General features: G+C 47.5%; 1 protein-coding gene across 3 annotated transcripts in view; it reads right to left on the bottom strand.

The window, feature by feature from the left end:
* RABEP1 (rabaptin, RAB GTPase binding effector protein 1) overlaps positions 1–27,982 on the bottom strand; it is a 1,480,178-nt gene that overhangs the window by 1,206,354 nt on the left and 245,842 nt on the right. For all 3 annotated transcript variants that reach the window (XM_069614603.1, XM_069614604.1, XM_069614605.1), the window contains exon 3: positions 10,852–11,055. In XM_069614603.1, coding sequence (XP_069470704.1) covers positions 10,852–11,055 — 204 coding nt within the window. The remainder of the gene's footprint in view (positions 1–10,851; positions 11,056–27,982) is intronic.

The raw sequence follows: 27,982 nt of genomic DNA on the forward strand, positions 1-27,982 counted from the left end.
TGTAACTGTGTGATCTTGGGCGCATTTGTGCTCTGCTCTCTCTAAGAGGGGGCCCAGCCTATGGACTTTGGCTCACAAGTGACTTTTGCTCTTCTGCCTTGCTAAAAGTGTTCCTAAATCTTAGAGTAGTGTATCTTCACATATTCTGCCTTTTTCCCTCCCTTTTTCATGAACTTATTGGAGTGCCATCTATAGTTAAGCGCTCACCTCTGTCTGGAAATAAGTGGTGTTAACTAAGACTTGTCTGATAAGGAATAAGGGTTGTATATATAATAATAGTAACTGTGTTTAGAGTGTTTTACAAATAAGAGTGCTGGAGTGTTTCAAACAAACAGTGTGTGTTTAAATAAATAATTATATACTTTGATACCAAAGCTCTGGTCAGTGTTTGCTTGTGCTACTGTGTCTGAGTGCCTATTGTGTATACTTTGCATACTGCCTAACTCTTCTTGAGGGAAGTCTGACTGCTCAGCCACAGCTACCAGGTAAATCTGGTACAGACCGCTACCAAGTGGGTTTACTGCTAACACCTGTAGTCCTAAATCTTTTGCAGTGTTCCCAAAGAGAACTGCACAGGTTTCTGCCTAACAAGGGGTAATTCGATTGCCCCTGGGTCTGTTTTCCAAGGGGGCACTGTCCAGTCCCCCCTTGTCGAGTTTCTAGCTGGTGGCAGTGGTTACCACGCGAAATATTCCACCGGAATATTTCCTATGGGATTGTCCCATTCATTTTAAACACACCACTTTTTGGTGCAATGTTAAAGATACCGCCGGGTTATTTATTTAATATTTATTCCCCGGTTGGGTCTTTTTGCCAGAACTCGGTTTTAAAATGGCGTTTGTGTTCGACTCTGAAACCCTAACCCAAATTGAGCCCCTTGTTCCACTTTTGGCGGGCTTCTGCACAGAACCCTCCAAAAGTGGTGCCACTCCGTCTGGGTCTACAGGATGTGTGGGAGGGGGGAATAGGCACCCTGGACTGAGTTGCCTTGGCAACTCAAGTCGCACTCTTGTGTGACTGGCCCAGTGGTGAGCCGCCCGGCTCACCACTTAGCATGTTTGATTGACAGCTAGGCTGATGAATGGGGGGTTTCTGCATAAAAGCAGGGCTTTGGGGACTCGAACTTCAGAAGTCACCACAGGACCTAAAGAATCCGAAGAGGAGAGAAGCTGAGCCATCTACAACGACGACACCACCGGTGGAGCCCTGCTGTACGAAACTCACCACTTTCCCGACAACAGAGAAGATCTTCTTCCAGGAGAGTCTTCTTCCCTTTGAGCTGGTGGGACCAACCAGTTTGTCTTTTTTCGCCTCCTGGATCGTCTCATGGTCGAATCGCCCGTGCCAAGCCACGCTTCACCACTACCACGAATAAAAGGGTAGTACCTTTTAACCGGAAAACTCTGCGGCTGGTTTCTTCCCTGGCAGTGCAACGACCTCCAGATTTCCTCCACGACGAGATCTTCTCTTCCCCTGGACGAAGCCCCGACTTGCACCCGCTGCCAGGAACAACTGCACCCGCAGGAGCTTTCTCACCATTTCAGGTACTGTGTCCCACCAGGTCTCCCTTGCAAAATCCTATCCAAGGTGTCCCATAAATCGTTGACACTCTATCCTGGGGTGACCTCGGACCCGTTAATATTACCTTTCTAACTTGATCCTGCAAGACTGAGTGCATTTCCACTGTGTGATCTTGGGCACATTCCGCCTTGCTGTCTCCAAGAGTGGGCCTGGCCTATGAACGTTTTGCTCTACAGTAGACTCTGCCTTTCTTGACTTGCTGTGGTTCTTTAAAAGTGTTGGTACTGTGTGATTTTCCTATTCTGCCTGTTCTCTCCCTTTTTAAACAAATTATTGGAGTGCCATCTATGGTTACGCACTCACCTCTGTTTTGCTAAATAAGTGGAGTCTTAACCTAGACTTGTCAAATAATTAATTAGGGAGGTGTATATATTTCTAGTGACTATGTTTGAACTTGCTTGACATATTAGTGCCAGTGTATTTTTACAAGTGTGTTTTTAAATAAATAATTATATACTTTTATACCAAAGCTCTGGTCAGTGTTTGCTTGTGCTACTGTATTTTTAGCCCTATTGTGTATACTCTACATACTGCCTAACTCTTCTTGGAAGAAGTCTGACTGCTCAGCCACAGCTACCAGGTAAATCTGGGTGGTACAGACTGCTACCAATTTGGTTTGCTGCTAACACCTGTAGTCTTAAACTGTTTGCAGTGGTCCCGAAGGGAACTGCACAGGTTTCTGCCTAACAATGGCCAAGTCCCATTTCCTTAGAAAGTCTCTTGCCTTCGAGGCCTGATATGTTCAGATAAATGAAAGTTAGTTCTCAATGTTCGCTGGGTTCACCCCTGGAGCCCCTTCTGGGTGTGGACCCTTCTCAATTGTATTCCACAAATCTATATGTCAGTTCTTTTCTTACTGGATGTTTAGCTTCCCTCTGGATCTCCCTCGGTTTGGCTCGGACCCCTTCTGACTGTCAGTACTTGGGTGATGGCTTCATCCCTGGATCTCCCTCTGCGGGGCTCGGACCTCTCTTGACTGCTAGTACTTGGGTGATAGCTTCATCCTTTTGGTATCCCTCCTTCAGGTTCACTCTTATGGTCTCTTAACTTTTATTTCCACTTTTCTTAATCTTGGGGTGACAACATTTCACCGTTGGATCCCCTCTGCTGCGCTCTGACCCATCTTTTACTTTCAATGTTCTGCTCTTTACCCAGTCCAAGATTGAGATTCACATCCCTTTCTTTCAAAGTGCTTGTAGATCAAAGTCTTTCGATTGTACAGGGATTTTGCTTGACCCTCTGTCTGACCACCTGGACCTATTTCGCTGGCCCTCCTATGGCCTTCTGGTACTTGTAGTTTCTCTCATATGGAGTTCGACCAGAGTCCCTTGAATTCGCACCCATGTGGTGCCGCTTTCCCTCTGCAGCTGGTCTCCCCTTCACACTTTTACAGTTCTTTCAAAGTTCATCAGCTTTGGTTCAAAACTTGCCACTTTGTTATTCTTACTCAACACAGCTTGCTTCTTATCGGTTCTCCTGTCGACTCACCGGCTTAGATGAATCGCTTGGCTGCTGCCTCTCTGGAGTCAAGGTCGGTACCGCGGGAGCTTCCCTGGCTCTTGCTTATCGGCTTAGGTTTGCCCTGTGTACCGTCGACATCTGCTGCAGGACACTTGTGCCATTGTTTGTGGTCTTAGGCTCTCTTCCACGAAGGCTCTGCAGGTCTGGGACAAAAAGGGCAAGGTAACTTCTCTCCTCGCCACCCTCTCGATTCTTGCCACCTTTCTACTTCTCTTGAACTGCCACGTGGTAGCCGTCTCGTCGTGCTGTCTGCCGTGCTCGCCTTGCTCATACTGTGCTCTCTGGCTCCACCTTTTATCCCTGTGGGGAAAGGAAAGGGCCGTCAGGTCTATGTGATTCTGATCCATTGCCTGACCCTTCTATTGGGACACATCAGGTAAACGGCTTTGGTGTTAGCCCGTTGTCCTTTGTGTTGTGCGAAAGCGTTAATGTTAGAAACAGGGGAGGGGTTGTGGTTTTGAACGTCCTAGGTGAGAGGATGGGGAACGGTCAAAGGAAGGGGAATACTGCGTCTCACCAGTCAGTGTCCCACTTTCACTCCCCGAGGACCCCCCTGGTCCACCCCGAGGAACTGGTCCAATCGCGATGGCCGTGTCTTGGCCACCTGGAAGACACATCCTCAAGGTTTAGACAGGGAGACGCCTTCAGGTTTCTTACAATCAGCAGAATGTGTCGAGCCCTCATGTCGGGTGGCAGGGCTTTTCCCCCCCGAGGACGCATCTATGAATGCTCCGATTAACTTGAACCTTTGAGATGGTTTTATATGGGACTTCTTGAAATTGAGGGAGAAACCCAGTCTGTGAAGAGTGTGGCAGGTTATGCTGAGATGTTGCAGCACCTGTTTGAGAAAACAGGCCCTGATCAGCCAATCGTCCAGGTAGGGGTAAATGTGAATCCACGGCCCCTCTCCTAAGACTCGCTGCCATCACCACCACCAACTTGGTGAAAACCCTTGGGGCAGAGGTCAACCGGAATGGCAGAACTCGAAATTGATAATGAGAACCGCCAACCTCAGATACTTTCTGCGCTTGAGATGGATAGTCACAGGAAAGTAAGCCTCCTGAAGGTCCAATGACACCACCCAATCCTGAAGCTGGAGGGCATGAAGGATCTGAGAAAGAGTGACCATCTTAAAGTTGTCCTTCCTGAGGAACTTGTTCAAGCATCTCAAGTTAAAGATCAGGCTCAATCCACCGTCGTTACGGGGGGGGGGGGGGTTTAGGAAATAGGGAGACTACCGCCCTTTGTTCCTCTCCGGCACAGGTACTTGTTCTATAGCACCTTTCTACAGCAGATAAACATTTCCTGGAAAAGGATTGGATCCAGAGCTTTGAACAATTGGCTCTCCGGGCGGATGATCACATGGCCTTCTTAAAAAGGGGAGGCATTAACCCTGGGCTACTGTTTTCAACACCCAAGCATCTGAAGTAATGCCCCGCCATTCTTGGAGATGCTGAGTGAGTCTGCCTTGTGGGTTAAGGCCTCAGAGAGGTTTTGATGTAGCTGAAGCAGTGGCTGAGGGTAAAGAGGCCGTTGCTTGGGCAGCCTTGGCACCTCTGCCTCGTCCACCACAAGGTCATTTTCTTTGCCCTCTTTGACCTGCCAGTCCGCTCGCTCTTCCAAATGAGGAGTAGTAACAAAAGGACCTACCTCTCCATACTGGTGCACTGGGTGTGAAGGTTGTGGCTCTCGTCAGCCTTGCTGCCGAAAAGATGAGTGCCGTCAAAGGGCATGTTCAGATGTGTGGCTTGCACATCCGGTGCAAATCCAGACTTCCTCAACCATGCAAACCTGCGTATGAACATGCTTGCTGTCATGGCTCTGCTAATGCTGTCTACAGAGTCCAACCTGGACTGGAGAGACTCACAAATGGCCTCCTTTCCATCTCTCACAATGTTCAGGAAGCCATCCATCTCCTTTCCTTCGGAATGTGCTCAGCTGTCATGGAAATACAGTCCCATAAGGTAAAAGAAAACCCTGCAAGTGGCATTGACTGATTTTAAATCTATACTCCAGGGTGAGAACAACATTTTGCCATTGCGTTGAAACGCTTATTGTCCCTATCCAGAGGCTTTGTGGGGTATTCCGCTTGCTTCAATATGGAAGTTGCAGCCTGGACCACAAAGCTTTCTGGTGTTGGGTGCATGGATAGGTACTCAGGCTCACTACTAGAAGGCCTATATTTTTTGGTAAGATTATTGTTGACAGCTGGGATTGTTTAGGGTGCCTCCCAATCTGCCTTAACCCTCTTTTGCAGAGCAATATGAAACGGTAACACAGGGTCCTTTTGTGGTCCTTTATCCAAGATGTCAGTGCGATCATCTTGCTCAAACGAAGGGTTGGCCTGCACCATCCCAAAAATTCAGTTACCTTAGACATTGTCTATAGGAAGCATCTGCACATTTTGTTGGATCTGGCTTCCCAAACTCCAATTCTGGAGAGGTATCAATGCCACTTGCCGTCTGTAGGTTTTCATAGAGGTCCCCCATTCTAGATTCCTCAGAAATGAGGGCCTCAGGAACATTAAGAGTTCCATATTCGAGCCCAAAGGGCGGTGCATCCTGATGCTCTTCAAAAACCAAAGATAAGGGGCCTCATTACGAGTCCGGCGGTAACCGAGCCGGAAAAACCGGCAGGTTACCGCCGGACTCGTATTACCATTCCGCCTCCGTGATTCCCGGAATTACCGGAGCATTACGACTCAGGTGACCCGGGAATTCCGGAGGCGGAATTGTGCAAGTCCCCATTCCCATGGAGTCCCATAGGACTCCATGCGGATGGGGACAATGGAAACACTGGTTCCGTCTATGACGGAGCCAGTGTTTCCATTTTCGCCTGCAGGCGGGTGGGGTTAAACCCGCCGGGTCAGACGTGGCGGGAGTGACACCTCCAGCCTGCAGGACTCTTAATCAGCCGGTCCAGAAAGAACGGTGGTGGCGGTTTTACCACCACTGTTCTTTCCGGACCGGCAGGGTAGTAATGAGGCCCAAGGACTTGAAGAAATCCTTTTAGGGAGTGGTTTAAAGGTTTTTTCGATTTCCCTTGATGGTATTGAGGGTTTCGACATTGTCAGTGTCGAATGTTTCATTATTTTCGGCGTCACAGACTTGACGCGATCAGCATCGATGGGTTCCTCAAAGGATTCAACCCATAACTCGACAGTATTTGACAGACAAGGACTGGTCCCATTGACTCGAGATCTGCAATGTTTGAGGCGTTGGAGGCTTCTCTCCCAGGCTCGAGTGTGCTCAGAATTTTGCCTTGGACTTCTCCTTGTAGGATTTCGAAGGCGCAACAGGGACATGGCTGTATGTCTTTTCCCTTAAGGGTGCTGGGGCTTCCTTCTCGAAGATTTTAAGCATCTCCTGCCTAAACACCTCCCATTCGGTTGGAGTCGCCAAACTTACTTGGGGAGGCTATCTTGCGTTACAGCGAGGAGACAGAGGATGAGTAAGGGGGATCTATGGCGCCTTTTCTTCAACTTTCTAGATGAAGATGAGGAGTGGTGTGAACCACTTTTAGAGCGAGAGCGTTTCTTCAACCTCTTCCTCTGTGGAGTCATCTATGTCGGAATTCTCCTTCAGGTGGTTGACCCCGTAGTGTAGAAGAAGAATTCTTCCCACCAATGTACCCCTCTGAATGAGAAAATCTACATACAGAGGTGTTAATTAATTGAAAGATAGGGAGCCAACGAGACACCGATGGCTGCAAAAGAAAGCAAGACAATATTTACTATTAAGCAAACAAAAATTAAAAAGAACATATCCCAAGAACCAGACTTACCTGTGCTAAATTAGGATGATTGGATCTAGGAACAGGAGTTCAAGAAGGCACAGGTAGGCGGTGTCAAAATTAGACTGCAAAACATACATGAGCAAATCAACACCAGCAATAAGAGGGGTTTGGAGAAGGACACAGGCATGCAAATGACTTTTTTTACCAGTTGTGAGGAATCCTTAAAGTTCCAAAAGAAGAGTTCTTGAATATAATTATGAGCAGTAACCAAAGCCTCTGCCAACGCGTTAGTGAACACTCTAGGTGCTGAATTGAGGCCAAAAGGAAAGACCTGAAACTGGAAGGGCGACCGCCCCACTGCAAACCTCAGAAACCTCTGATGCGGGGACCAGGTAAGCATCCTTCAGATCCACCGCACAGATCCAGTCTCCCTGATGCAAGGCTGAGCGGATTTGGGAGAGGTGAACATCTTGAAATCTGCAAACTCTAGAATGGTACGCAGGTCTGCCTTTGGCACCAAGAACAGACAGGAGTAAAAACCCTGTCCAGCTTCTGGACTTGGGACCTTCTCTATGGCTTTCATCTGCAGTAGTTTGGAGAATTCCAACCTGAGAGAGGGAAACCCAATCTGGTTCAGGGGAAGAGAGGGGTGGGAAGGCGAGACAGGAGGTCTTGGGAGTCTGAACCCCCTGCTGATCACCAACACCACCCAGGAGTCTGAAGTTAGGGTCCCGCAAGCATCCATATGTAGGGAAATTCTCCATCCTACTAAAATCCCATGGGACCGAGCCAGAACATCATGTAGGTGTTAGTTGAGGCGGCCTGGTGGGAGAAAAATCCTAGTAGAGGTTTTCTGTTGCTTCTTCCTTTGGGTGCTAGGTGACCTGTCTTGTAGGCTTGCTTTTTGCTCCTAGAAACCCTTGAAACCAGAGAAGGATCTGGAGCGTGCATCGGCCCTAAACGCTGGTGACTGCTCGGTCGATGCCAGTTTTGTTAGCACAGATAGTGACTTCGCTAGTGTGCTAGTCTTCTTTTAAGCTAGATCCTCATCTGTTCAACTGTGGAATAAATCTAGTTGGCCAAACGGTAGGTCCAGAACTTGATCCTGTACATCCTTTGTACATTTTGTGGAATGTCTGTCTGTCTGCAGGCCTCTGTGCCAATCGCAATCCCTCAAGCCGAAGTCGCAACATGGGGCGCTGCTGCCTTGACCAGATCTTGCATGACCATCCTGGCATCTGAAAGGTCGCCTTTAAACTCATGAAGTCGCTCAGGTTGACTTTCATTAGATCCTTCCAAAGCCTCCGCTTTACAGCTGCTAGGAATGCTATGGCCTTAGCTTGCATTAGCTGGAGGGCAGCGCAGAGATCTTTTTGCCCAGGGATTCCAGGCCGTGATCTAGCTCAGCACTTGTGACGAAACTGAGGAAGATGACATCTTTTTGAAGGCTCATGCCCATTTTTCCCAACCTATTAATGGATTGGGCCCCTTCCCCTGCCAGCACGTCTCCCTCTGAAGGTGGAGGGTCAAGGAAAGGGTTTCAAGGAATCCTATCAGGTCTATAAGCCTTTTGTGACAGACTGTTGCTGATCACGGGACCTCCTCTCCCTCCTTGGTTAGATCAGGATCTGCAAGGTCTTTAATATCCAGTGCTAAGGGGGGCCAGGGGGGAGACAGGATCCTAGAAAGGAGGAACCATGGAAGGCTCTTGAGCCTGCAGCAATGGTAGAGGAGCTTGTGGTTTCACCGGGGGATCCGAATACATTTGTGTGTGGAACCTATGAAAGAAAACATCTTCTGACTGGTGTGGTCTCTGCTGTTGAGAAACAAAACATACAAAGAGACTGTATTTAAAATCCTGAATGGGAGATTTGGCCGAATTTCAGCCTTTTGAAAATTCTGAACGGCCGAAAAGTTTGACTAAATCCCCCATTCGGTGGCAAGGGCTGCGGGGGCATCCCCCCCGCACCCTTGTTCACTATACTGTCAGTGGGAGTTGCGGGGGGTACCCTGCAGCTGTTCCCGTAAAGCTGTCAAAAAAAAAAAAAAAAAAAAAAAAAAAAAAAAGGATAGGAAAGTACCCTGCGGCACCGGTTCCCGATCACAGAAGTGAATGTTAACAGGCGTTGCAGGAACACAGCGAGTCGGCGGCACACAGCGAAGTGTGCCATCTCAAGGTAAGTAAAGGGGGTGGGTCATGTATTTATTTTGGGTTGTTTTAGCTTGACAAAAAAAAAACGTATTTTCGGTCAAAACCGCTACAGTCTTTTTGGCCGCAAGTTTTTCCGTCATGGTAAAACAACCCACATCCGTTGAGGAAGAGGAACCAGGATTCTGAGGAGATTTTCTAGACATCCAAGGATCCGGGTTATACGGCAGAAAGGAGGTAATGGGCAAAGAGAGTTGGTGGAAAGCGGTAGAACAACCTGCATCGATTGTGGTAAGTAAGCTTTAAACAAGCATAATGTGAGCCTCCGGTCTGGACATAGAATAAAGATTTTCCATAATAACTTACAAGAAAGTCTTAATTCTATTAAAGACACGGAGGTGAGCATTATCCCGCCCAGCGAGAGAAATAGGGGCTCTAGACATGCTTGAGGGCAGTCGTGGTTAGCATTGCTTTGGGGGGTAATTGCCATTCTGCAGACTACGTGTATTTACAGAATAACATACTGATTTCTCCCCACCCTCGCTAAGGGGGACTAGGGTTGTCACAAGCATCAGGTAACCTTGGTTATTTTTCTTTTCCTTGACAGTGGCTACAGACAAGTCTGCTTGATCTCCGGATCGGCTCAAATTCTCCTGCCGCAGACGCCATCAAGCTACAGATTTATTCAGATGGTTTATGAACAGCCAAGTTCGCAGCCTCGAAAGAGGAAGTTACATCATGCTCAGGGCTATTTGGAAGGGCAGCTGTATGCCTATTGGTGAACTGGTGTCACATGTTGGTGACCTGTTATGAACTTTAGTCAGGCTTCCTGGGAAATTGAGTTTTGTTCCTTTCAGAGACTTATGAACTGAAACTTTTGTTTGTTGATATTTTACTGATAGTTTAGTGCACCTTTTGTCATACATACTCTTGCTAGCAGCCAGGTGCATAAAATACTTGCTGCTGAGCTTTCTTTCATATGTTTAATAAAAAGAAAGAAGCACAATGCTCGCCTCTGTATTTATAACAGAATTAAGACTTTCTTGTAAGTTATTGTGGAAAATCTTTATTCCTGTGCAGTGTTTTTCCAGAGTAGGCCACCTTCTACATGCACATATTTTGAAGAAGCCGTACCAAGAACACATTGTCCAATATAATAGGCCTATGCAGGGCCTATGTGTGTCATGAGAACCAGTGCAGCCCACCTAAGGCTGCTTGATGGCTATGAGCATGACAGCACGTTATGTCTGTAGCTGCTTTTTTGTGAAGAAAATGGGCCTTTGCAAGCAGAAGACTACCATGGCCACCATGGAATTGGCAGTTTGGTACACTGCATTAGGCCACCCTGCAATTTCATGACAGCAGTATACACAGATTAAGATAATGGCAGCTCAGGCGACAAATGTGACGAGTGAGTGAGGCAGGGCATGTATTTAGAAGCTGTGTGGGAACCAGGAGAGAGAGATGGGTGAATCCAGGGATGGGGGAGAGCCGGTGTTTAATCACCCAACGAGGTAGGATTGTATCGGTCTGAAATGCTTGCAATCTGAACAATCAGATTGTCTGCCTGGCTGAGTGCTAATAAGGGAGAATAAAAAAAGGTCTTGGGAAGTGTACTGATTGAACTGCAAAGGGGGTGTCAGTCAAAAGAAATTTGGAAATAAACCAGTGGAGGAGTGTAAAAACAATTTATGTAAATTCCAACTTAGGAAGGATGTTATAGCACAGATTGAGAGAAATATAAATGGGATAATCTCTGCAAGGAAGGGACTTTAAAAAAAATGCCAAACATGCACCTTCTAGACACTAGCTCGGATTTGTTTTTACTGAAACATTGCTTGCACAATAACATTGTTTTGTCTTACCTTTCATGATAGCCTGCAAAGAAGCAACCTCTTCTTGCCACTGGTTTTTCACCTCATCAATGGCTTCTTGCTTTGTGCTCTCAGAGACAGTGGCCACAGCTTTGATGTTTTCAATTTCAGCTTGAGCTTCAGATAGTTGGATCTGCAGTTGCCCCAGTTCAGATTGTGCTGCGTCAAGAGCTGCATTCTGTTTCTTTAAATCCTCTAGAAGGGACAGTACACAATTTCATTTAATTAACAATTGGAACACAAAACAGCTTCTGTTGAAGATAAATAAGAAAATGTTACTCTGTAGTGACTAGTTTACTCTTACTAAATAGTCCTCTTTCCTTCATGTTTCTGGGTGTCTCGCCCATTAGGACAGACTGGAGTCATTTGCACCACAATATGCCTTTCACTTTAAAAAGGTAGGCTGGCACGGCTGTAGGCCAAGGATTTGAGGCTCTTTCACGCCTCGCTCGTTGCTTGCTAGCTATATTTAATGGTACCTGGAGGGTAGGAGTCCTAAAGAGGAAAGGGGACTATATATGCCACTTTGGTAACAATGTTCCATGGCACGTCACATGTGTCTCTGAAAGGCCACAGATGTGGAGTTATCCCTGACAAAATGCAACCCTTTATGGAGAGGCTTGCTTCTGACACGTCTTGTACTCCAGGATGCAGAATATCATCCACCTAGCCACAAATGCTTTCGAAGCTTGATGACTAGACGAAACATCCCCAAAGGTCACAAGTCGGATTTCCAAAATTACTGAATGTGGGACAGAAAAAATGTTAAGACCAGTCTCATATCTAGACAATGAATGGCTTTGTCAGCCTCCAGTTGAGGAGAATGGAAAACATTAGCACCTCTTTTTGGATATGGAAGGCCAACATTATCGTGAGTAAAAAGGCTGGATGGGTCAGAAGAACGACTGTCATTATGAAACATAGTATAAGGTTCTGAAGCAGAAAATGCTTGTATCTCGCCAACACTCCAAGAAGATGGTAATGAAGGTTACAGAACAGTTTCCCAAGTGATTAGTTCGATATCGGTTCAAAGGGCCTTTGAGCTAAATCGACCAAAACCACAGTGAGGTCCCAGAAATGACGAGGCTTTCTCACTGGAGGAAAACATTTATCTCTCCCATCCAGGTCTATTTTTACCACCAGATTCTCTTAGTACAAAACCAACCTGTCTGAACTCCTATATGCTCCAATGTCTGCCAGGTAAGTGCCTCAGGAATACACCTACATACCAGACCTCGAAAGATGTGCTGTGTCCTGGCACAGCCAGCTTATTTGATTCAGCGGCTTCAAATTTTACAACATTCGGCGGCCCGGGTCGACACTTCTACCCACATCTCTCTTGTGCTGTCTCCACTGGCTCCCAGTAGCGAAAAGAATACATTTTAAGGCACTCTGCAAGGTTTTTCGTGCACTTCACAAACGGGGCAGCCTATCTGCTAGCGCATTTCCGGTTTTATGTACCCTGCCACTCTCTTCGCCCTGCCGAAGCTTTTTAGGTAGATGTTGCTTACTTCAGATTGTCCCATAGTGGTGGTTGGGCCTTCTTGGTGGTGGGTGCCATTTTGTGGAACTCTCTCCCTCTGGCCCTGCAGATTGTCCTGTCATGCCAAATGTAGTGCCAAACAAAAGAGCCCATACAGAAGGGCCCAGTCTCATATGTCCATGGCCAGAAAGTACAGGGCAGAGATGCTGAACCATCACGCTTGTTGAGAAAGAAGGTGCACAACATTGCTGCCTGAATGAGCAAATCTTCAGCCGAAGAAAATTAGAAGGAATGCTTTTAGAATCAGGAAGATAGCACAAAGCTATAAATGATGGAGATCTGCTCTACCTTACTTGTTCAATTTAGCTATTGGGCCACTGGCAATTGCCCTACCTGCTTTTGCTGGAATTGATAATTTAAGGGCTCCTACACAAAGGCCACCCTAGATGTGGACCAGCTGCTTATTTTGATGACCAACACAGAATCCTCAGCCAGACATGTTCAATGTATTGCAGTCCTTTTGCTTAATCTCAACTTTCAAGGTGAATACAGAGGTCTTTCCAATAAATCTGTCTGGGCAATGAATATGTTCACTGCGTCTGCTTAAAGTGTTCAAAAAAGATTCTCTCACCCACTTGGCGGGTCAGGCGGGATAAGACTCGTGTCAGGCAGGATACTGGTAATCTGTTGCAATGTTTTAGCATGTTTTACCATTCTGCCCCAAGGAAGCTAGGGCTATTGAGAAGTGCTTTACATCCTTCTAGGGATGGCGGCGGGTGGTGGGGGGTGAATCCATGTAAGCACGCCCCCACCCAGTCTATCCTGAAAGTAGATCTGACCACAGGACGCTTCTGGCTCCTAGATGTGCTATTGATATTGATATTTTATTTCTATCGCGCTCGTACACAAATGTTTCAGAGCGTGCTGAAGTAAAATAGGGATTTCCCACTATGCTTTCTCAATGCATGCCTAGGTGTAGAAGCAGGTATTGGCCCCTCTATGTGGGAGGTCCCCAACTGGGTTCGCATTGACAGTAAAGCAATGGCCCATTCTGCTTTCTCGCATCAGCTACCTGTAGACAGGTCCTCCTCAAATGTAAATTATCCTCTCATAATTGCTCATGGTCTGAAAGAGTTTTGTTGCGTTTCTAGGGGTGATCGAGAATGACAAAGTTGCTCACGGTAGTGACTACCTTACTCCTAGTCCATAGTCCCCTTTCCTCCATACTTGTGGGACATTCCATCCATCGGACAGGACCAGAGCACTTTTTAAAAGCATCAAAAATGTCCTTTTATTTTTACGTGCATCGTGAGTCCTTTTCTATCGCCAGATCTAGGACCATTTAGCAATAATAGATAATCCTTTATAGAGGGGAAGGCGTGCGGGCGTAGGGAGGAAAGGAGACTATGGACTAGGAGTAAGGTAGTCACTACAATGAATAACTGTTATACTCCTACGTGCCGTCCTCTTTCCTCCATAGTTGTGGGAGATTCCCAAGCCTGACCATAGGTATTACGGGTGGATGAAAATTTCCCTCATTGGAATACATTCTTGAGAACTGCCTGGTCAAACTGGGCATCAGCACGTGAGCTCAGAACGTGACATTGTCTGCAAAAAGCTGATGGGGAGGCCCACGTAGCTGCCTTGGCGATGGACTCCTACGGTACATACTTTTGGAAGGCAACAGCAGCCGCTTTGCCTCAGACCAGATGTGCATGGATGCCCTTTGGTGGTTGGAAACCTTGTGCGCTGTAGGGCTCCGAAATACAGGAACCTAGCCAACGGGAGATGGATGCCTTTGAGGCTAGTTTCCCTTTAGGGTCACTGAAAGAGACAGTTGTTTGGTGCTTCCGAGATCACTCGTTCTATCGAGGTAGAACTTCAGAGCCAATCTGATGTCAAGATTGTGCAGAATTCTCTCAGCCTCAGAGGCCGGGTTCGGGAAGAAGACTGGAAAAGATAATTTAACAGAGACCGCGCATCTGGATCTCCAGGCCAACATTGCTAGTACTGTTGCGAAAGGAAATACTGCCCTACTTATGCTACTTGACCTTTCCTCAGCTTTTCATCTTATAGACCACAATCTCTTCGCTGAGAGATTGAAATCCATTGGCTGATGCCCCCCCCCCTAGCAATAAATTGGTTTAAAACTTTCCTAGGTCCAAGAATGGCAGCAGTCGTAAAGGGAAATTTCAACTCCCTGAAAACACTGCTGACCTGTGGTGTACTGCAGGGTTCATGCTGGTCGCCTCTGCTCTTTAACATTTTCTCAAAACTCCTATGTGATATGCTTAAAAACATGGGTGTTCAATTCACAAATTACGCTGATGATACCCAGCTGGTCTTTGAATTGTCAGGTTCCAATGAAAAGGACGTGTAAAGAATAAACAAAGTGTTCAATCCTATCCAAAAGTGAATGGCAAACAACTCTTTGGCCCTCAATGAGGCAAAAACAGAACTCTTAATTCTTTGCACACCTCAAAAATTAGGGAAACTAGAACAATACAAAAAAAAAAATCAAGATCAACAATAGCTTTATCGAAGTATCTAAGCATGTTAAGACTGTGGCCATTTTTATGGACTTGCATCTCTCGTATAGAGACAGGTCTTCAATATTAAATCCACATGCACCTTTTACATCAATCTCATATGGCAAATTCGACCATATTTATCACAACAAAATCTTGCGCTGCTTGCAGGAGCTGTAATTAACTTCAAACTGGACTACTGCAATAGTCTCTTGATGGGTACCTCTAAGGCTAACATTAAGAGATTGCAGACCATTCATAATGGTGCAGTTAGTGCCGTCTTCAGCTTGAGCAGGCGGAAGAAAACATCAGTTGCCAGGAAAAAACTTCACTGGCTACCAGTTCAACAGCGAATAAAATTCAAATGCTCAGTTATGACCTTCAAATGTCATACAGGCATTGCTCCTAATTATCTCACTAATCTAGAGACTAATTAAGGCCCCGGCTCAAAGAACTCTACGATCTAATGGAAAAAATAATCTGCAACAACCACAGAAAACCTTGGAAAGAGTTGGTGGTACAAACTTTACTCACTGGGCTCTGATGATTGGAATGCTATGCCATCTCCCATAAAAAACAGCACGTCTCTTACCAGCTTTAAGAACATGCTTAATACATATCTGTTCGACGAAGGAGAAGTCTAATAGAATCTCTATCTCGTTCTCTTTGTAGTCTTGTGTTTTACGTTGTTTCTGTCTCTGTTGTGAGTGCTCTGAGGCCTATGAGCAATAGGGCGCTATATAAAAACCAGGATAGATAGAATATCAGGATTCCGGGGTACCGTTCCCATTTCTGGGTCTCTCTACCCTCCCATCCGATCCCTGTTGTCGTGGACGGTGCAGAAGAATATGAGGTAGCAGCTATTCGGGACATGCAGGTACGGGATGGTAGCCCATTCTATTTGGTTGACTGGAAGGGATAGGGCAGGGCCCCCAGGACAGGACAGGACATGGGATTCACTTACCAACCTCCATACCCCAGCCTTGTTACGTTGGTTCCATGCTTCCGTCAGGATTCCGGGGTCCCGTTCCCAGTTCCGGGTCTGTTTTCTCAAGGTGAGAGCGCCTGTATTCAAGCGCATGCAACACTGGGCCACCCCCCTTTGACCGACGCTGGCTGGTTGCCCTGGAGACGGTCAGTGGCCGTTCCCCTTTCCGCAAATGGGAGATCGAGTGTTGCACAATGCGAGTCTTCAATTGATCACTTGACCATGTTAGCTGGTCTGCGTGATAGGCTCTGCCTCCTACATTCACAAAAGAGGTCCTCTAACACTGCACTCGCTGCTTCTGATCGATCTAGCCTTCCTTGGTTGCCTCTTCGTTTCCTGGAATTCGTTGCTTACAGTCTTCTGAACCACGCCTGTATATGGACTGCCTTTTGCCTACTGTTCTGTACCTTGATTGCCACGCTCCTGCTGACCTTTGCCTCCCGACACGGACTGCTTTTTTTCTGTTGCTTTGATTTCTCATTACCTCGCTGTTGCTGGCTTACAATCCGCAGCTGGAACGGTAAGGACTCTCCCCACACCTCGTCTTGCTGCACTGCCGAACTCCTTCAGCGCTCTGCTGGTAGCCTCTGGATACTGAATATAGCATCCTCAGGATGCGTTATGCACTTCACTGGGACGCTCTGCGGCATTCACAGGTGCACCACCTCGGAACTAGTGCATCCTTCGGCCGACTGGGCCGAGTTCCCTATTAACCTTCACCTTTTTTTGTTTTATACTAACTCGTTTATTCCAAGAGGAACCGTCTTCAACAACATCATCATCTCCCGGAGCATTGGTAAAACCGCTCTTTCCTTTGCATCCATACCTGGCCTCACAGAATTCACAACCCTGTGTAACTCCCTCCTTTGTTACTAGATATCTGGGTTTGGGAACATCCCCTCTTGCGTTTGGGACACCCCAATTGAACAAAACAGGGTAACCACTCGTACTATAAGGGAACTTGGATATCTTTTCACTGACTAGCATTAACCTCTGTTTTCCCTTGCAGCTTGGTACAATGGCGGTGTGTTCTCCCCGCTCTTTCATTTGATCTACTCCTCTGTCCGACCATGTTAACATCCAGCAGAGGGGTGCATCTGGGGAAAGAGTTCACTCAAGCAAGGAGGCTTGGGTTAAGGACTAACCCAGGCTCTTCAATCAAACGGAGCTACCCAGTACTCACCTCACTGATCCTGCATACAATCCTTGTCAGTGAGTAACAGAATCAGAAGCCACAGACGCGTCCGACACCCTGGCTACGCTGATGCAGATGGTCGCAGATCTACGAACAGACATGTCCGCAGCTCACGACGCACTACGCCACAGGATCGATAACCTCCAGAACTTGACCCAGTCCCGTATTCAGGGGGGACGATTATGCAGGGGATACGGTTTCGGGGTCTGGCCATCCCCTACCGCGACAGGAACCTACCCCGGTCCTCATGTCCATACAATTCCCATTGCCCCCCTGGAGCGTTTCACAGGGGACCCTAAACACTACTGCACTTTTATAAATCAGTGCAAGCTTCATTTCCTCTGCCACCCCATATCTTTTCCAAACTCCACCACAAAAGCTGCATTTGTCCTTTCCTATCTCGGGGGTACCGCTGCGGCCTGGGCTAACCCCTTGTTAGAATCAAACAGTTGTCTTCTATGACTAATCCCCTGATCACAGCGATGAACAAAGTTTTCGACACCAGATATAAGACCCAGGCCACAGATCTGGAGTTTTTTTTAACCTCTGGCAGGGTAGTACAACTACTGAATTATCTGGCCAGGTTCAATCAGCTGGCAGCCGAGACGGACTGGCCCGAAGAGAAAAAGGTGAACGTTTTCTACAAGGGTCTTTCCGACGACCTAAAAGACACCTTGACGGGATGAAAGGAAGATGGTGGTTCCTATACCCTGAGTAAAGGACTCGGCTGTCCCTCTGCAACCCCCTCCTGAGCCCATGAAGGTGGGGGCTATGCACGTTCCCTTAACCCCTGCGAGAGGGAACATCGGCGTACGCTCAACCTGTGTCTGTACTGCGGGACTTCAGAACACATTCTGCGTAACTGTGCAAAGAAACCCACACAGAAGCCGGAAAACGCCAAAATCTGGCAATAGATGGGACACCTATGCTGAGAGCACCGCCCTTGCACCCTCATGATGCAGTACGTCCTGTTCCATCTTTTCCTTCCGGTTGTCTTTTTGGTGGCTCCTGGAGCACCCTTCCGGGCTCAGGCGGTCATTGATTCGGGTGCTAGGGGGAACTACATCTCCAATACGCTCTTAGCGCAGGAATCCCTGTCGTAGCAAAAGCCAACCCTGAAGCAGCAGGTACCGTTGGTGTCTGGCCTAGTGACTCAGCAGACAGCCCTGATACACATGAAGACAGACGAGGGGCATGCAGAGGACATCGTTTTTGACCTCATCACCGCACCTCAGTTCAAGGTCATCCTCGGCCTGCCATGGTCGCATTTGCATAACCCTGTCATTGACTGGGTATCACGAGGAGTACAGTCCCCCTCAGGTTTTTGGAACAACAAATGTTTCCAGGCTCATGGCGTATCTGGTACAGCACCCTGCCAGTCTATGGTTTCCACAGTCTCCCTTTTTGGTTCAGGGTCAGCCAGACCCGCAGGGGCAATCCCTCCTGAATATTCATCTTTCTCGGATGTGTTAGACAAAGGCAAGGCAGAAACGCTGTCACCCCATCGTGCATGTGACTGTAGGATTGATCTAATCCCTGGCGCCAATATACCTTCCGGCACTGTCTATTCGCTCACACTTCCAGAGGACCAGGTCTTCAAAGAGTACATTCAGAAGGCACTTCCCACCAGTTTCATCCGCCCCTCCAAATCACCTGCGGCCTCTCCTTTGTTTTTTGTTCCGAAGAACGAGGGGGACCTAAGGCCCTGCATTCACTATTGGGTCCTGAACGCAATTACCATCAAGAACCAGTAGCCTTTGCCCCTCAGCTCGGTTCTCCTGGACCAATTGGGTTCTTCGGCCATATATACTAAGCTGGATTTGTGGGGTGCATACAATTTGGTGCGCATAAAAGAGGGGGACGAGTGGAAGATCACCTTCAAGACCTGTTACGGGCTGTTCGAGTACCTAGTCATGCCATTCGGATTGTGCAATGGCCCAGTGACATTTCAGTTTTTTATGAATTTCATCTTTCATGACACCCTAGACTGGTACGTGGACGTCTACCTAGACGACATCCTGATCTATTCTCCCTCATACGAGCTACTTGTCACGCACGTTTGCTCAGTCCTACAGCGCTTACGAGATCATCACCTCTATGTCAAGGGCGAGAAATGCGTTTTCAACACCACAGAATTGCAGTTCTTGGGCTACGATTGGATGCTGCACAGAATAAGAATGAGTCGTTCCAAAGTCAATGCAGTGCTCGACTGGCCAATACCAAGCTCGATCAAAGCTCTTCAGTCTTTTCTTGGTTTCTCTAATTTCTATCGTCTGTTTATTCACTCATTTTCTTCCATTGCTGCCCTATTGACACCCTTAACCAGTGCAAAAAAAATTCCACTGGAACCCTGACGTGCAAGGAGTCTTTGAGGCCCTGAAGAATGACTTCTCCTCTACTCCGGTCCAACAGGATCCCAATCTGGAGTTACGTTTCTTTGTGGAGGCTGATGCCTCCAGTACAGCTGTAGGAGCCATTCTCTCCCAGAGGTGTCCTGACTCGAGTGAAGTGCATCCAGTGGCCTTCTACTCTCAAAAGCTGGCACTGTAAAATCGTAAGTACACAGTGACGGAACGGGAGTTGCTGGCCATCAAGGATGCTTTCTTCTAATGGAGGCATCATTTGTTAGGGACCAAACACCTAGTCACAGTTTATTCGGACCATCATAGTCTCCTGGCCTTCAAAACAATGAAGTGTCTATTTGTATTTTGTATTTTTATTGTATTCTATATAGCATCTTAAGCCAACGCGCTTCACATTGTTACAAAGTACAGTACAGAAATGATGATAAATAAATCAGAGCATCAATTCTTAATGGTAGCAGGCAGTCAGGGGTAATGAAGTAAATGGGTTTTTAAAGAAAGACGAAAGAGAGAGTAGTCAATAATAGAGTGGATGGAGAGTGGGAGAGCATTCCAGTGAAAAGGAGCGAGAAGCTGAAAAGATCGGAACCGGGACTGAGAACATGGAGGACGAAGGACACTCAGTCTAAAGAGAGAAGAAGAGCGGTGGGAACGAGATGGAGAATAGAAGGGTAAGAGTATAGCAAGATAGTCAGATGCAAGCTGGTAAAGGGATTTAAAAACTGAGCAGAGAAAGTGAAATTTGAGTTGACAGTGAAAGGGTAACCAGCAAAGTGAAGCCAAAGAAGAGGAGATAGAATCTCTGCGCAGAGAAGACAGTAGACGAACAGAGGAGTTATAGATCGATTTCCAGCGAGCAAGACGCGAACACGGGAGACCAAAGAGTGGCAGAGCAATAGAAAAGATGTGAGAAGATTAGAGAGAGAAGATTAGAGAAGAAATCAGAAGTTTAGGGGCTTGAAAAGTCAGGAAAGGATGAACTTTTCGAATATTATGGAGGTGAAAACAGCAAGAACGAGAAGTGAGAGAGATGTGGTGAGCAAAAGTAGGATTGGAGTCTAAGTGGAAGCCGAGATTGCGAGCTCTGGAAGAGATAGAAAGATTTGAGGGAGGAAAGGATACGAAGGAAGGTGGCGGATGTGGAGGCAGAGTGTTAGCAGGGAAGAATAGAACCTTGGTCTTCCCTGCATTTAAAGTGAGGAAATTAGATGCGATCCAGGCTTTGATAGCAGAAAGACAGGCAGTAAGAGTATGATGGATTTCAGAAGTGAAAGACGACAAAGAAAGTTGAGTGTATTCACCATAAAAGTGATGGGAGAGACCAAAGGAGGAGATTATAGCTGCGTCTTGAGAAGTGCAGAGGGAGAAAAGAAAAGGACCCAGGACCGATCCTTGGGGTACTTCGTGCTCAAGGGAAAGAGGTGAAGAGGTCTGACCAGCCCTGGAGACGGAGAAAGTTCTATTAGATAGATAAGAAGAAAACCAGGAAAGAACAGAACCTCTAAGACCAAAGGAAGAGAGATTCCAAGAGCAAAGAATGATAGATAATATCAAAAGCAGCGGATAAATCAAGACGAATAAGAAAAGGACTGTTTAGAATAGCGAGTTGTAAGAAGAGAAGTACACAGATTAAAGCAGTCTCAATAGAGTGACAAGGACTAAAACCGAACTAGAAACGAGTAAGGAGGGATAGATCAGTAACAAAGGATGAAATCAGAGTACACAAGGCTCAGAGTTTTGAAAGATAGGGTAAGCGAGAAATAGGACAGAAGTTACAGACAATCTGAGGATAGGATTTGCTGTGTGTTTTTTCAAAATGGCAAGGATAGTTGCATGCTTAAAGGCTGTAGGGAAAACAGAACTAGAAAGACAGGTGTTAAAGAAGGAGACAAGATATGGTATAAGATGAGGATATACCTTAGAAATAAGAGCAGATGGAATAGGATTGGTAGTAGTTGCCGTTGGGTGAGCTTTGGCTAGCAGAAGTAGAATATCAAAGTCCGAAACTGGTGCCAAGCTAGAGAAGAAAGCCGATGGAGTCCGAGGAGATGAGGGTACCACAGTTGAGAGGGGTTTGGGGGGGGGGCAATTTAGAAAATCTTGGCATAAAGAGTGAACTTTAGAAGAGAAAAAGAGAGCGAAGTCAGATGCAGACAGGACAGAATAAATAGAGCATTCAGGAGTAGAAGGAGAAAGAAACTGTGTTAAGGTTTGAAAGAAAGGCCTAGGATGGGTAGCTTGGGTATGAAGAAGATCTGAGAAGTAAGCAAATTTGCAGAAGTGAGGCAGTTATCATAGAGGACATGGTAGGAGAAATAGGTACAGTCATTAGATAAAGATCTTGTTTTGAGCCAATGCCTTTTCAAATGGCAGAGGAGACGTTGCATAGCACAGAGATGAGAGGAAAGCCAAGGTTGAGAGAGTTTACGAGTGGGCTGAAAAGCAGACAGAGGATAGAGTTGGTCAAGACTAGAAGAGAGATGATGAGAGGACAGATGCTGCTTCATCAGCACTGAGAGAAGAGAAGTGCATCAAGGGGGGGGGGAATAGTAGTGCAGGTATCGTGAAAGAGTGAACAGTTGAAACCACGTGGGTCACGCTGGATGAATGTCTTTAGTGGAAGAGTTAGTAGTACAGGTATCGGGAAAGAGTGAAGAGTTGAAACTACGTAGGTCAGGCTGGAAGAATGTCTTTAGTGGAAGAGTAGGAAAAGAAATCTGAGGAATATAAGACAGAAGTGATACAGAGAGTAAGTGGTGATCAGATAGGTAGACAGGTAAAGCACATACAGAGGAGGAAATAAAAGTGGAGAGAAAGATTAGATATAGTGAAGAACCGGAGGTGTGAGTAGGAGTAGGAAGAGAAGAGCATGTGGGAATCGAGAATAGAGAGAAACGGAGAGGCTGAGTGAGTAGAGGATAAATGAAGATTAAAGTTACCTAGTAGTACAAGAGGAGTAGGTCTAGGTAAAATGTGGGAGAGAAGAAGAACAATATCGTCACAAAAGGAACCAAGTGGGCCAGGAGGACGATGGATGATAAATGAAATAGCATGAGGTGTAGTCAAGATTTTATGAATTCAATGGAATAATAGGCTGGTATAGGGACAGGTGAAGGAATAGAAGAGTAGGAAGAACTGTAAATTATGCCAATGCCCCCACCGCGACTGCTGACTCTGGGGACATGGGCAAAGGAGGACAGAGAAGAAGTAAGGGGAGCAGCAACAGTAGTGTTATGAGGTAGAATTCAGGTTTCGGCATGACATAGAAAATGAAAACGTAGTCTTAGGAAAAGGTCCAGTACTGCAGTTGTTTTGTTACATAGAGACCTGGCGTTCCAGAGGCCCAGGTCAATAGCAGTAGAAGTATTGGTAGTCAATAGATAAATGAGATTAGGATTAGGGCAGGTAAGTACGGAGTTAGCGTCTGGTTGAGAGCCATCAGAAGATAGGAAGTTGGGTATTATGAACATGAGAATGCAAACCAGTACCTTGGTGGTAGTCCTGTTGCTGGGCGATGTTCTGCCCGGAAGCACTGGGGATGGAAGAGGATAGCAGGATAACATGTCTACAGGGCCATGGGCCGCGTTCTCGCCGCAGACAGCAATCTCCCACTTTGCCTGACTTCGCTGTGGCTTCGACGTGTCACCGCTAGGCAGGCGCGCCGGCATCTCTTCTTTTCTCAATTCAATTTCACCATCACCTACCGTCCTACCCATCTCCATGCTCGTGCGGACGCGCTTTCCCGATTGCATCTCGAGGCCCCTTCTGTCACTCGGGAAGAACCCTTGCTTTTCCACTTTAGGGTGGCCTACAACCCCTTACACTCGGCAACAGGTGTTTCTTCCTTCTTTGCTCTTTAATGTCTCCACCCCTGTTCTCTACCCTTGGATCTTACTCTGCCTTCGGACAATCCTGCTGCTCACGCCTGCATTCGAGACTTGAAATCTCTGCACAGGGACATCCGTCCACACCTTGTGCAGACCCAGGAGAAGGCCAAACACTTGGAAGTCGTCTATCGGTCGGCAGCACCAGACTACCGGGTTGGGATGTGTGTCTGGTTGTCCACCCTTAACGTCAGGATCCTGGATAAAAAGGCACGCATCCTGCGCTATGTCGGGCCTCACACCATCCCTGCAATCATAAACCCTGTTGCTCTGCATCTGTCCTTTCCATGCTCCTGGCGGGTACACCCAGTTTTCATGTCTCTTCACTGAAGCCATGCCATCCTGGGACGCGCCTACCCTCCCGTCCGGTCCCTGTTGTGGTGGAAGGTGCTAAAAAATATGAGATAGCAGTTATTCTGAACATGCAGGTACGGGATGGTAGCCCATTCTATTTGATTGACTGGAAGTGATAGGGACATGGGATTCACTTACCAACTTCCATACCCCAGCCCTGCTAAGTCGGTACCATGCTTCCAGGGGAGAGCCGCTGCCTTTGGGGGTGGATATTGTCAGGATTCCAGGGTTCCGTTCCCAAATCCGGGTCTCTTTTCCCAAGGTGAGAGCGCCTGTATTCAAGCGCATGCAACACTGGGCTGCCCCCTTCTACCGACGCTGGCGGTTGCCCCGGAGGTGGTCAGTGACCATTCCCCTTTCTGCAAAGCGGAGATCGAGTACTGCACACCGTGTGTCTTCGATTGATCACGTGATCATGTCAGATGGTCAGCGCAATAGGCTCTGCCTCCTACGTTTGCAAAAGAGGCCTTCCAACACTGCGCTCGCTGCTTCTGATTGACTCTAGCCTTCCTTGGTTGCCTCTTAGTTTCCTGGAATTCATTGCTTACAGTCTTCTGTCCCACACAGGTCTATACGGACTGCCTTTTGCCCACTGTTTTAGTACTTTGATTGCCTCGTTCCTGCCGACCAACGCCTGCCTACACGGACTGTCTTTGCCCGCTGTTCTGTACCTTGATTGCCACGCGCCCGTTGACACGGACTGCCTTTTTTCTGTTGCTTTGATTTCTCATTGCTTCGCTGTTGCTGGCTTACAAACCGCATCTGGAACAGTAAGGACTCTCCTCCCACCTCGCCTTGCTACACTGCCGAACTCCTTCAGCGCTCTGCTTGTAGCCCCTGGAGACCGAATATAGCATCCTCAGGATTAGTTGTGCACTTCACTGGGACGCTCTGCGGCATTCACAGGTGCACCACCTAGGAACTGGTGCATCCCTTGTGCCGGCCGGGCTGAGTTCCCTACTAACCTTCAGCTTTTTATTGTTTTATACCAGATTGTTTATTCCAAGAGGAATCCGTTTTCAACAACATCATCATCTTCTCCCGGAGCACCGGTAAAACAGCACTTTCCTTTGCATCCATACCTAGCCTCATAGTATTTACAACCCTGTGTAACTCCCTCCTTTGTTACTAGGTACCAGGGTCCCAAAACATCCCTGCTTGCCTTTGGGACATCCTAATTGAACAAAACAGGGTAATAACTTGTCCTATCAGGGAACTTAGATATCTGTTCACCGACTAGCATTAACCTCTGTGTTTTCCCTTGCAGCTTAGTACCGTGGCGGTGTGTTCACCCTACTCTGTCATTTGATCTAGTCTTCTGTCTGATCTTGTTAACATCCAGCAGAGGGGTGCATCTGGGGAAAGAGTTCCCTCAAGCGAGGAGGCTTGGGTTAAGGACCAACCCAGGCTCTTCAATGAAACTGAGCTACCCAGTACTCACCTCACTGATCCTGCATACGATCCTTGTCGGTGAGTAACAGATAACGACTGGTTCAAATGATATTTGGAAAGCACCTTAGGAAGGAAGGAAGAGTTGGAAGCACAACCTTATCCTTATGGAAAGTTAAGAGCGCATGTTCCACTGATAGAGCTTGAAACTCGCTTATTGGCGTTGCAGATGTTACCGCAATCAGAAAAGCTACCTTCCAAGAAAGGTATTTAGGTTCGGTAGTGTCCATAGGCTCAAAAGGTGTATGGCAAAAAGCAGTACGGACCACATTCAGATCCCATTTGGGATGAGGGGTTCTAACCGACGGGAAGAGATGAAGAAGGCTTGCAAAGTGTCTCTTGATTACTGGATTAGTCAGTGAAAAGAAGCAACTGTCAGTAGACAGGTAAGCCGTCATGGAGGACAAGTCCATCCTGCAAGACAAGACATGTATGCCATTGGTTGCCAGGTGTGATACGAAAGACAAAACAGTGTCGATAGAGGCATGCCTGGAGTCAAACTCCCTGGCTAGACACCAGTGGCAAAACCGGAGCCACTTGCTCCTGTATTGCGCTCTCGTAGAGGGTTTCCGTGCCGTCTATTATTCGCAAGTTGTCCTCAGAGAGGTTAAACTGCTCTAACAATTGGAACACGGGCATCAGGCCGCCAAGCTGAGTGATTGTGGGGTGGGGTGCCACAACTGATGATTTCTCTGGTGAAGACGGTCGGGAATCTGGGCAGTCTGATCGGGGAGGACATCGATAGGTGCTGCATGTCCAAAAACCAGAACCTGGCTGGCCACCAAGGCGCTATGAAGAGGAGAGTGCAGTTGGACGCACTCCTGAGTTTCCAAAGCGACCGATGTATCAGTGGCAAATGTTGTCCCACTGGATCTCGAGGGCATCCCCCAAGGAAGACGCTCCGAGTCCGTCCCTGGAAGCATAAAGAGAAAGTTTCCTGTTTGATGATGTTGCAAAGAGGTCCACCACTGGAGTGCCCGATCACTGGAAGATCTCCGTGAGAACCTCAGTGTTCATCTCCCATTCGTAACTGCGGTCACAGTGATGTGGCCTGGAATGTGCACAGCCTGGAGCCAGACATTGTGCTGGATAGACAAATTCAAAATTTGAATAGCAAGGTCCACTGGGAGAGGGGACATGGTGCCCCCTTGTTTGTTGATGTAAAACATCGCTACAGAATTGTCTGTGCGTAACAAAACCCCACTGTTGGTGATCAAAGGTTGAAAAGAATTGAGCACCAGAAAAACTGCCAGGAACTCCAGGGAATTGATATTGAAGCGCCTGTCCTGAGGCGTCCACCCATCGTACACCTCAAGGTGGCACAGTGTCGTGCCCGACCCCAGAAGGGAGGAGTCTGTAGTAACCGTTATTTGTGGGCTGGGCTCCTGGAAGGAGGTCCCCACTGAGAGGTTGCTGGACGATGTCCACTATTGAAGGTCTGCCATCATGCAGGACGGAACAGGAATCATCTTGAAATCCATGTCCGTAGCCTGGGACCAGCAGCTCCGAATAGCAAGCTGAGTGCATCTCATTTTGAGACATGCAAGAGGTAGAGCCAACACGCAAGAGGCCATGAGGCCCAGAAGCCTCTGGAACCACCAGGCCGACATGTGGGAGTTCTGCAGGAAGAGTTGGCAAGTGGTCGAAAGATCTGTAATGCTGGCCTCTGTCAGGAAAACCCTGGCACTGACGGTATCCCAACAGAAACCCAGAAAAATCAGGTCCTGAGAGACGGTCATACATTTTCTGCCTGTTCACCGACGGCCCAAGATGGAACAGGAGCTGAAGAAGTGACTGAAGATTGTTCGAAGCGGCTTCCTGGCAAGGACTGCGCAGAAGCCAATCATCCAAGTAAGGATATACATAGATCCCCGTAGCCTGAGGAATGCTGCAATGACTGACATCTTCGTAAAGATGCGCAGTGCCAAGCTGAGACCAAACGGAAGCACACGATACTGGAAGTGGTCCGTTCCCACGGAGAACCCTAGATATTTCCGATAACAGAGTACAAATCAGGAAATGCATATATGCATCCTGGAGGTCTACCACGCTGAGTCAATCGCCCTTCGGGGAGTGGACTTTATCTGGCCAGGCGTAATCACCTTGAATTTCTCTTGGGGTAGGAAGAGATTGAACTTGGGAGAGGTCGAGGATAGTGTGCAGGCCAGCCTGGTTGGGTTTGAAAACTGTAAACTGACATGAGTAATATCCCTCCCCTTGCTCCCTGAAGGGAACAGGCTCCACTGCTCTGAGGTCTAGAAGCTTCTGGACCTCGGCTCTGAGGGTGACCAAGTCTGCTGAGAGGAGGGTTGGAAGGTGGGGTAGGGGGGAGGGGCAAGCGGAAGCCAGCCTGAGCGACTGACAAAACCCACCTGTCTTCAGTGGTCTGCCAGGCCTCCAGATGAGATTAAATTCATCCTCCCACCAGAGACTCGTGCGACCGATGTGAAAGAACAAGTTACTTCTAACCTTGTAACGTTCTTTCGACGGGATGTTCCTCTGAACTATTCCTTATCTTTGATAATACGTTTCCAGCTTGCTGGCCTCGGAAATTTTTTCTGTAGAGGGCCCTGCGCGTCGACGTCCACCGAGTCGATGTCCCTTGACGGCCACCGTATCGGCGCTGACGTCATCATGCCCATAAATAACCACATGCTGCGTTCGTTGCTCAGTTCCGTTTTGTAGCATAAGAAAAGTCATGCCTGAATTGGTTATTGACCTTGAAGGAGCGTAAGCTGCAACCACAAGGGAAGTATCACTGCGGGGATGGATGGGAGGGGCGATAAGGAATACGACGGAGGAGCATCCCGTCAAAAGAACGTTACAAGGTAAGAAGTAACTTGTTCTTCGAAGGGATTGTGTCCTCCAACGTATTCCT

This window comes from Ambystoma mexicanum, chromosome 9 (assembly GCF_040938575.1).
Source record: "Ambystoma mexicanum isolate Mex_15411 chromosome 9, UKY_AmexF1_1, whole genome shotgun sequence".
NCBI classification, from domain to species: domain Eukaryota; kingdom Metazoa; phylum Chordata; class Amphibia; order Caudata; family Ambystomatidae; genus Ambystoma; species Ambystoma mexicanum.